Genomic DNA, 11,750 nt, shown 5'->3' with positions numbered 1-11,750 from the left:
CCCCTACTCCAGCGCCACCCAATCATTGAGGAAATTCATCCAGCCTTTACAAGTGGAATGATTCTCAGACTTCCAACATACCTAAATAATATTGCAAACATATATAGTGTTTCCAGTAGCTGACTAAATCAACACAAGTTCTTGCGTGTAGATAAAGATCGGCTAATTGTCACGTCAGCCAACCTTCTGGATATGAACTATTCTCAAATTCTGCCCAGCATCCCAAATCAGAATTCATGCTAGAAAATTAATATCGCTTCGATCGCTAGACTGCGAAGTTTCACCTAAACTGCCAAGGTGTCAGTCAGACATTTATTGAAATTTTTATAGATAGCCCTAAAACGCCAAAACCGAGCCACTAGAAGAGACAGAAAACAGGTCTTATACTGAGAGTAAACTCTATTAATAGAACTGTCGTAAAGCAACTCATTAAATACCAGACCGGTACGTACACAAAATTTGGCAATGGTCGACAGCGCCACAGGGGGTGGGAGAAGACACAACTCCAGATTATTCAACCGCATCGACACCTATGGCGTAATGTTGATATTGCTCAATGATTACCAATGAAGTCTTGTCGAACAGCAAATGCTGCCGTTTGGCCCAGGGATATCTAGATATCCCTGCGTTTGGCCTAGTTCTCGAACGATTGGATACGAAAATTAGTATATTTGGACGTAAATAGAAATCGAATTTATAGCCAAATTAACCGGCATTTTTATACACGGATTGTACACCAAATGGCACCAAAAAACTTGGTAACCGAAGGCATAACGTGACAATGTAATTATTATGCTCGAATGCTCATCCGATCTTCCCGGATTTTAATAGTTAAACCTTGGTTGAACTATCGAATGTGATTACCACTGGAAATACCTATCATGAACAAGCAATCACGCGCTGATCACTAATAACAATATGTACGCTAATGCGTCTCCGCAAAAGATCTTGTTTCGTTGAAAATGATTGTTGACATTGGAATACTAGAAACATCAAGACAAATAAGATGTACTTTGCAGAGAGGAGGATGACAGAACGACCTAGTACGGTCTCTCAATATAGCATCTACCTCGGCATAGATGTAGTGGCGTTGGAACATATGCTGCCGCCCCTTGCTTTGGTTGACAATGTCATCCTCTAGTAGACTGCAACAAATTTTGAAATACTTGCATGTTCAATCAATCTTTTCAATAAAAATAATTACTAAAATGTGCTGTGTGTCAGAAGTTCTATATTGCTTGATAAATAAGCCTTCGTCTCAGAGTTTGGGTGAAAAATAAAAGGCAAAAAATGGAGAACAAATGTATTGGGTGATAAAAGATCAATAGCCGCCTCAAAATTGGACTTTCCGAGCTTTCGCCGAAGCAAAATCAGCAATATCTTCGAAATCAATAATCGATAGATCTGATAACTGATAATCATTCATGGTAGAACGTAAATACGACTTTATCATTTTAAGCTTTGAAAATCTCCTCTCGCAATTGAAACACCAATGGTTAGATAAAGTTTCAGACACAAGCATCAATATCGTGTCGAATCAAGTAGGTGTGATTTAGCTAACCACTGTAAAAAAAGCGACCGCTGTTGGATTGCAATCAAGCGTGGTTTCACTGCTTCGCACAAGTCAGGATCGTAACAAGTTAGCTCGTGATTAGCCATCTCCGTGCCGTGTGCACTGAGCAACAGCCTCTCATTTTTTGCCCCCTTGCTGCTACGCCATTGCATAATGTCCGATGTCACAGGGTTCGATCTTGATCTTCCCACTGTCTTCATTTTTTATAGACCATCATTTGTGCTATTTTCATATATCCTTGGTCGGTTCTTTCGCTGGGCTTCATCATCACCATCATCATCATAATTTTATTAAAAATTGATACACGAATGCGATAAAATAAATGATAGGAGGTTGGCGAATCGGTCGCTCAAGCGCCAGTTTGTGACACCAAAATTGTACTCAAGCAAGCAGTTGCAAAAAGATTTTTTCAAGAGACGTCACACACTTTTAGTAGTCGATACAAGGTGACTACTTCTCAGGGTCGTGACCAACTCACAGGGTTACGAGTCACAAGCCAATCTCACTTTATAGTTTTGACTTGAGTCATCTTCAATTAGCCACCGAGTCAAGTCCGAGTCCGCTAGCAGAGGGTCGAGTCCGAGTCATAGTGTTTTGACTCGAATTCGAGACTAAGTCATTATGGTGACTGTTCAGTTTTCAGTTCAATCCGGTTCAACCCACTTTTCCAACCCTGCTAGAATGATATAGAATGGCTCGCATTCAATTCCCTCAGTCTTAACATTTTCTGGCCTAGAGGGTCGAGTGAAATTCATAGTTTTCATCATCGTCATCATTGGTTTATTACCAATTTTTATCAGTCCAATACACCACAAAATGCGATACTATGTTCAGTTTTGAGTTCAATCCGGTTCAGCCCACTTTTTTAAGTCTGCTCGAGTGATGTAAAATGGCTCGCATTCATAATATCGTAATTTTCCTGGGATCTAACAGTTTCTGGCCCTATTTACCAGTATCAGGACTGATAGACGAAATAACAATAATGTGGTAACTTAACTATATTCTTCTAATTTTGAGAATTACCTCGCGGGCCACGCAAAGCCGTCTCGCGGGCCACGGATTGGCCGCCCCTGATCTAGATCGTAACTAATAACAGTGATTGATGGTAGATAAAGATCCTATTTTGTTGTTATTATTAGTAATTAAATTAGTAATTTCAAGATACCTTTGAAAGCAGTTGTTTGCATAATAAAGAAGTTGGAGTCGGAGTCATTTTCACAAACTCCTACTCCAGTCAGTATTTTTACCACGACTCCGACTTCACAGCCCTGATTACAATTCTGCTACTTCTACAAATTTACAAAAAAACTATCAGGGTGCGTCATCGCGACTGACTTAATGACAGTAAAAACATAGTCGTAAACGACTATGGTATAAATTCATGCATTTTTTAAAACAGTTTTAGTCGACAAGTTCACTCATATAGATGAAGGAAACATCCCAAAACTACCTTACAAAATCGGGAATAGTTCACCCTAAAAAACTGCACCAGTAAAAAATCATAACCCCTTCACCACTTACTAGTAGGCAAAACAAATCAAGCACTGCAAAAAAGTACCAAGTACGTGTATAGGGAATCTTTTGTCATTTCCCTGCGTTGATGATCGAAGACTGAACAGCACATCATTCTATTTCATTACATAAGAAAAATAGGTAGTCCAAGGACCGCACAACACTTTGTTTACATCATAACTACCACTATAAAAACAGTCCACGAAACCAGGCAAGTGGTTTACTGAGTCACACTCTGGATTGTATCGCTCTGAGTCATCAAAACTAGTTTTTAATCTTTTTGATTTGCTATCAGCAATATAAGTGTCAGTGCAACACTTCTGTCCGAGCTGTCCATATTTCCCCCATCCCCATGAAATCGCATTACCATCGTTGGTCGTAACAACCGAGTGGCGACTCCCACAAGCTATCGAAGCGATGGTGATAAATCCTTGGCTTTTAGTGTATTTCTCTAGTTCCAGTAAGGTTGGTGTGGCTAGCATTCCGACATTTTGATCATCTTCATTTGAATTTCTCTCCGATGCAGTTGATTTGGCAGGGTACCCTAGTTGCCCATTCTCATTCCAACCCCAAACATAGACATCACCCGTTCCTAAAACAATATAGACAAGTTAGAGAAAGTATCGAAGACTCTTGGAGGTACAGAGCTGCAATATAGCCTACAGTTGAATAACACCTGCATATTGAGATATACCCGAATATTTCTGGCTGACACTCGTCCGGGGTGATCTTCAGCAACAAGAAAATTGAAACAAACATTGCGTATCCACAATCGTATCACCAAATACGACGCCACAGGCAGAGGTGGACAATAACGGAGTACTTCCAATTTAAGTAGATTCTGCCTTCAGGCACTTCTTACTCAATTGGTTATAGTTTAGATTTCTTCTACTTCGATACCAGGTCTAGAAAACTTACTATTTTACTTACTTGTAAATCGCTACTTCTACTTCTCACAATGACTACTTTCACCACCTCTGGTCACCTGTATAAAAATTGAAATACCCGAGGCAAACAGATGGCTCAAGCTCAATGTACTATTTTTAGATGATACACAAACTCCTTTTATTGGCAAAAACTTGGTTGGCCTATTGTGATAAAAGTCTACACCAGTGGTTCCCAACGTGGGCGATTTGGCGGTCTAGGGGGGCGATGGCGCGTTAAAACGGCTATATTGGAGTCAAGCCGGAGAAATGACCTTCTATTTAGTCAACTCGCGTAAATTTAGCTGTAAAAGTGTAATTTGGAGGTCGAGCCAAAAAGTTGACCCTTTTTTTTTAGTCAACTCGCCGGTGATTACAGTTTGTATGCTCCCAATATTTGGGGGGCGATGATCGGTGTGGAGCTTGAAAAGGGGGCGATGAGTCGAAAAAGGTTGGGAACCACTGGTCTACACCAAGGCACACAAATGAAAAGAATGAACGTATTGAATGGCCCCTCATGAAGACGCCAAATCTGTCGCCTCCATAATATGTTGCCACAATTATTCGAAATTCCATGCCAGTGACGTCATATTTGGTGACAAGATTGTTGATATACAATGTTTCTTCCAATTCTCTACTAGTTGCTGACGATTACCAGTGACGAGTGACAGCCGAAAATCTCTGGGTTCATTTCAATATGAATATACTATCCAATTGCACAAATTGTTAAGGCATTTCCAATTCCCCATTCGAAAAAATCATAAGATAGTATCGAGACAGTTGTGTGTATTGAATGTCGGGCGGATATAGCAAATTGTTTGGTATCTTACCCGCAAGTGCCATGGAATGCCACCCTCCTGCGGCAACTTCTTTAATTACAACTCCACAAAGTATGTCGATGAGTTTCGGTTTCTTGTGATCTTCAAGCGAACCATGTCCCAACTGACCTCGGCTAGAATGCATTACTGTGATAATTAGAGCTTCGCTGATAATTTCAAGTCAATATCACGCTTTGAAAGAAATATCGGTATCGGTCATTAGAGTTACAGGCGTCCAGATCCAGCCTTTCTAGTTCATTTTATGTCAAAACAGCAATGGCTGTTCCAATAAATACTAAGCAAGCTTCCCTGCTATGTTCCTTCAAACTATTAGTAACATGCGCAAATGTCAATGAATTGCATAACAGAACTGAAGATCAACACACCTGCCAATACCCCAGCTGTAAACAGTTCCGTTCTCAGTGAGAGCGAGACCATGGATATTTCCACACGATATCTGAGAAACTCTCACGACGAGAGGAATCCATGTCGGTATGTTGTCTTCGATGGTGTACAACTGCCCTTTCTCTACAAAATGGAATGACCAGAATATCTTATCACTACCAGGGGAAGATTTTGACCGAAAAAATCAAACGTCAAATGATAAGTTCGCCGACAGTGTAAACATCTAAGATATAAACGAAATGCATGTTGCAAAACAATTTCGACTTTGTAAACAATTTTCACTAATTTTTGACCTACGTAACGCTACAATTTGGACGAAATTTTGACTTATTTTAACATGTCAAAAAAAAAATCGCCATACTTACTACATCAGTCATAGCAAGATATATTGTGATACAGAGAGTAGGATTGTTACAAAATAAAATTTTTTCATAACTTCACTGGCTAGTTTAAAAAATTGTTAGGTTGCCAAAAAAATTGCTGGACATTGAATTTATTTCATTTTCAACAAGCAGCAGCGGAGCTATAAGAGTAAAAAAATATTAATTTATTCAAAAAAATTAAAACTGACCGGTTACAGCCGAAAATATCTGGGTATACTTCCGCACAAATCTCAATTGTAGACTACCCTATAGGCATATTGAAGTTCTATACCTCCAAGAATCCATTAGGATAAGAATGTGAATTGAACAACTCGCGTCGATAAATTATCGTAAAAAATAGGGTAATTCGGGAGTCGAGCAGAGTGATGACCTTTTTTTTAGTCAACACACTTTGTTGAACACAGTATTCGAAAAGTTTTCCTTTTCGGGTGTGCAGCTTTCAGAATTTTATTAAAGTGTCCCTTTTTTCGGATCTTGAAATATGGTAACCCTACTACTATCAAAATTGCTAACATTACAAAGCGCCAGCCTACAGAACTTTTTTGGTAAAATTCACGAATTGAAACAACACAAAAACAAGGTAGCGTTCTAAAACCACACCAAAACACTTGTTACCTGAAATGACAAACAGTCTTTTCGTGCTATCAATAACAGCTATCCTTTTCCAAGTAATGGATGACTTTAGTTCGGCAACATCTTCGTTCCCATGTAATCTCAGGGCTTTGATTTTTCCATATTCAATGTAACATAGTGTGTCTTCCTTGAAGATTGCATCCTGAATTCCTTCGCCAACAATGTACTTGTCCAACCAAGTAGTACAATATCCTGAGACTTTGTACGAGCCAGTATCTAAGGATGCAAACAGGGTGGTAATGACTCGATCGAATAATGACTTGACTCGACTCGCGATTTTTTGGTGACACAAATGTGTTAAATGACTCGACTCGAGTCAATTCATGTATTGACTCGATTTGTACTCTAGCCACTGTGCATGACTCGAGACTAGGATGGTGGATGGCCAAGACAGACATTTCATTGTAATTTCAAATACCGTAGTCAAAGTCACCATATTATTGATATTTCTTTTATCAGTCCTGATACTTGGAAAATAGGGCCAGAAACTATTAGGACTGAGGAAACTGACGATGTTATGAGTGTGAGCCATTCTACATTACTCGGGCAGAGTTGAAAAAAGTGGGTTGAACCTGATTGAACTCAAAACTGAACAGTGAACACAATGAGGACTCGAGTCACGACACTATGACTTGGACTCTGCCCTCTACTCATTGACTTGGAACTCGATGATGAATTGAAAATGACTCGACTTGACTCGAGTCAAAAATATAAAAATTAGATCTCAGATTTACTTATGACTCGGAACCTTGTGAGTTGTGAGTTGATTATAACCCTGATTATAGAACTATTACTATGACAAAAAAAACGATGCCATGACTGCCATACCATGCTTGTAGAATAGTTTATCCCAGGTTGCGGCGATTGGTATATCCTTTATGCAGTTATTCTCAGTGGAACAACCACTCGGGCTCTTTTTACCAACAAAGTAGTTGAATCCCATTTCCAGAAACAAACTTGAGCTTGAGCTGGTCATGACTCATATTCAATTAAGAGTGGTCTCTTTGAGTCTGATAACGCATGGTTTGCTCTGCTAGGTACTAACCAAGGTAATACCGTACATCACTATCAGTGTCGCTGTAACTAAGTATAAATGATGTAGCCTACAGCTATCCAACGTTTACATTCGATAGAGTATAATTTTAATGTTGCCGCTTGTGATGATATGTCGCCATCTCGTGGTGTGGATCCTGAACCTATGGCTGTCACCTAGCGCCAGAGAGAGGGAACACGGGAACACTAAATTTTGTCCCAGTATAATGGGGCAAAAATACGTTCACGACTAATTGCTGTTAATTCTGAAAGATTACAAGTCAAGATATACATGATATCCAAAAACTATACTAAAATCCGATATGTCCTTTTTTAAGAGGATTTGTCCTCTTTTTTCAACTAACTGAAAGTGTCGTCATAAGACGCCTAAATGTCATCTTTTTGGGGAATTTGTCCTTTTTATCTAGAAAAAGTATTGAAATGCGATCAAAAACTCGGACTCCGACGCAGCGAACGCCAGAGTTGGCAAGATATTCAACGACAAATACGGCGCGACGGGTATTTCGGTAGTAGAGATTGGAAAGATGACCTTTGTTATTGAGTATTTTTGGCGATATTAATGCAACTTTTTCAAGAATTTTGAAAATTGGGTACCCTTCCCCCTAAAAAACACCCATGATATATATAAATCTGTCGGTAATATATCGGTATCGGATATTACCGTGCCATGACGCACAAAGACATATATGAAGTTTGAGGCCATGGGTTTTATTGGACTCGGACATGTCCTGGAAGAGGCACAAAATTATCACCGAAGTGCGGACTGTTCTACAGCCTTAGACGCTTCATGCCGGCTTGGGTTCTTCTATAGATAACTAACCTACGGACAGATACGCAACACACGTCGTCACGCTTGCTTGCCCGGAGGCGATTACTGCTCAGCAATCTGAACGCAACATAATTGCTAATCCCATAGCTGACGACCCTAGCGCCGTTAGAACACTATGGTATCACAGTGCAGCTATTCCGCTGTGTTCACTCGTCCATGATATTCTGCTATGTCTCGCATAAGTAACTACTTCTTGTGATGAGTCGAGACCACGGAGCTAGGGACTCGTATAAAAGTGTAGGTAACACGTGTTAGAGATTACTTTGATTATGAGACTCTATGCCAGAGGTCTCAAACACGCGGCCCGCGAGAGCATTTTGTGCTGCCCACGACGGCATTTTCGAATTTCAAGTATTCAACAAGATATTCAAGTGCCATAAGTCTTTTTTAGATATGAGAACTTAAAGTTCAACCTGAAACTACTATAAAAATCAATGAAACCTCACCAAACTTCACTATCACATCACTTTTAAAAGCTACCACGCGGTAGAAGATCAGCTATTACGTCACATTTCTAGTTCATGATGATAAAACACAACCCGTTGATGATTTGTTACTGAAAATTGTAATTTGGTTTGGTGCGACCTTCTCGTAAAATTACTCGATTTCGGATTGACTGCGTGATTAAATAAAAATGACTCGAGTTGAGTCGGGTCGAACGTTAAAATCAGAGAAAGACTTGCGACTCGTCGGAACGGTGACTTGGTAATCCTACGGACGCAACAATCTATAAAACTGTCATGGGGAATAGTAACATGTCAGAAGGTCGCAGCTTGCATTGTGTAGGGTTTATAGCTATATCTGATCAAGTCAGTATTGCCACCATTGGCATTCTGTGACCCGTGACGAATAGTTGGTTACATGCTGGGTGTTGCTTGTTCTCTTTAACCATGTTATTATATGTGGCGAGTGAGGTAGTAGTATACGCTCTACAGCTGTAAGACCAGTGAATTCTACGCTGATTGGACATTTCTATTCCAGGGTTTCTTTTAACCAGGGTATGTAGACGCCATCGGAGTACGAAGCACCACATAAGGGTTTACGAGATGCATTGTCGAATTAGACCTGCAATCATAGGCGCCGACTTACGCGGTTACGAGGTGGCGCAGCCACCTCGTGACCATATTTACGAGGTGGCGGCCACCTCGTACACAATGCCCGAACGTCCAAATGATTAGTGACCAATAATTAATAATCAGGCGAATCGACGCGACCTCGTTAGAGACGTCGTCGAGTTCGATGCGCGCGTGTGCCTGGCGCGAAGCCAGGGGGCTTTCGGGGACCGAAACCTTTTGAAACGCGAAACCGCGTCATTTTGAAACGACCATTCTAACTCTAATATTCAGTTGCAATTCAATAATTGTATTATCATTGTTCCGCGGGGCCGATTTACGAGAAGCATGTTGTCAATTAGTGAGAAGATTCTGTGATGATCTCCCGCTGAGATGGTCGCTAAATTAGGTCATTCATCCCCGTGCGCGTGGCAATCGTCGCTAGCCCGATTTATCGCGTCTCGAACAAGCCTGCCTCTGAAATAGGCTCAGTTCACACTAAACCATCGCTTGCCTGCGCAATCGCATCTGTATTGGCGGCTTCGGCCTGGCGTACACGATATCATCGCTGGCATATGCATGAGCATTGAGCAATAAGCATCTGCGATGGGCCTGGTGCGAAAGATGCCATTGCTGGCTTACCTATCGCGTCTCGGACCTAGCATGCTTTGGCTTCTATCTCTCGCTGGTTTGGAGACAATGCGGTCGAGTTTACGCTAATTGGTGATTGTTTTATGTTACATTGATTAAAGAGCGACATCGCAAAACTGAATAACATCGAATCGCTGCAAAGAGACTTTAACGTGCGTAATTGATTCCCGCTAATATTTTAACGTAATATTTTAACGTAACGTGGCTTGAGTTCTAAAAGACTACACAGGTCTGAACTACCTGAAATCAGTGCCGTCAAGTTCGGACATTTTGATTTGCCAAAACTGTCATTGAGGCTGCGTAATACGCGCGCGTATTTAATTGTTCACCAGAGATCAGGGACTCTCTAATTGACAGCACTTCTGGACTATTTGGCAAGCTTATCATACGCGTAAAATCGTCAACATGAACACCATCCTAGATCTCCTCTCCCGACCATCCGCCCAAATAGACGATCTGATTTTCTAAAATCTAAATGATGTGCGCCCACATTCGTTTTCAAAACCATTCTTAAGCTAGCTAGCTTCGTGCGATAGTCTTCGTAATCGTAGCGCGAAATTGGAGGGTGTGTTGGTGTGTGCCTTTACATTGGAATTCATTTCTGCGCATATTCGTTTTTCTAAGAAGGCTTTGCCAGTGAGATTAATCGGAAAATGCAGCAATACAATACCGATATAATGAGAAAACAATTGACGCGACGAATACTACTCAATACTATGTCAAACTCAAAACCCATTCGTAGCGATACTGAATAGAATACACGCTTTCTCGTTTGCAACCATCCATATTTTTTGTTTTCTACTTGATACATTCGTACTCCGAAATTGTCGCACGAAGTCATTTTTCAGTGTTCCTTTCGTTATTAACGTGCAGTAGGCGATGCCATGCCATTGTCAAATATTGATGCATAACGAGATTCTGGGTGGTACAAATTCTGATTTTATTCGATTCGTTTGAACAGGCAACCTTCTATATTCCGATCAACTTGATTGCTGGATGTACTCGTATTGAGAACAACAATATCGAATATTAAACTATTGGGCATTTGGTAGCCGGTGAATTTCTATTGATAAGATCGCGGCATGCGCACGGAAGTCGAATTAGTTCTAGCCCAGGGGTAGCCAACCAGCGGCCGTAGAAGGAAATTTGTGCAGTTGTCAACACGTAAGTCAATTAGTATGTGTTGGCGGCCATCGACATGCAAATTGAATTTACAAATTGACCGATGTAATCCCAAAATGCTTCACGAACGTAAAGCGGAAATGTACAATGCCGCCAAAATCGCTGTTTTAATCTACAAACAATTGCCGCGATGCGAGCTAATCAACGCGAAGCCAGCAATCGCAAGAGACAACTATTGATTGGCTGCGCGATTTCGCGTTTGTAATCATCATTATTGTCGGCTTGAAACCTCATGTTCGAGAATTGTTATGTGTTAATTGCGAACTTGCCAGGCCAGTGTGTAGCGTATTTAGTTACTCACAACACAGCGCATTACGCGTGAATAACATTGATACAACTCCAAATTCTCAGTGACGTAAATTCTGATTTCGGTTCGGTGCATTCCGTCGGACAGACTAGTAGCGCTGTTATATTTTCGTACGATCGTACTCGTACCGTTTTAAGATTCCATTCAATAACTCGACTGCATAGTTTGATAATAATGATCACAGGGCCGGTATTAAAACGCCACACGAATAGTTTAACGCTGCACGTAAACCAGCGGCATGTAGTAAAGTGCGTTTTAGTGCGACGATGACGTCATCGATATGGAACAATTATGACGTCACAAGACTTCGCCACCTCGTAAAAAATAAAAGTCGGCGCCTATGCCTGCAATGGAATCTTTTCTTGGCCAATTTGTACAACTAGAAAATAGTATTCGCGCTACGCGCGATTTTATGTGAATGGGCTTTCT

The 11,750-nt window shown here is 40.8% G+C and overlaps 1 protein-coding gene across 1 annotated transcript; it reads right to left on the bottom strand.

The window, feature by feature from the left end:
• Nucleotides 1–3,185: 3,185 nt before the first annotated feature.
• Nucleotides 3,186–7,361, bottom strand: LOC145454534 (RCC1 domain-containing protein 1-like). The gene is made up of 5 exons (XM_080332515.1): nt 7,076–7,361; nt 6,230–6,463; nt 5,213–5,354; nt 4,839–4,960; nt 3,186–3,677 (listed from the first exon to the last, which is right to left on the bottom strand). The coding sequence occupies exons 1-5, from the start codon at nt 7,221–7,223 to the stop codon at nt 3,202–3,204; spliced, it is 1,122 nt and encodes a 373-aa protein (XP_080188641.1). The 5' UTR covers nt 7,224–7,361; the 3' UTR covers nt 3,186–3,201.
• Between the last annotated feature and the right edge of the window lie 4,389 nt (nt 7,362–11,750).

The sequence above is a fragment of the Botryllus schlosseri genome, chromosome 13 (genome assembly GCF_051294905.1).
Source record: "Botryllus schlosseri isolate E-star chromosome 13, Bs_hap1, whole genome shotgun sequence".
Taxonomy (NCBI): Eukaryota; Metazoa; Chordata; class Ascidiacea; order Stolidobranchia; family Styelidae; genus Botryllus; species Botryllus schlosseri.
The sequence above is the reverse complement of the archived record's forward strand: the minus strand, read 5'-3'. Positions and strand labels throughout refer to the sequence as shown.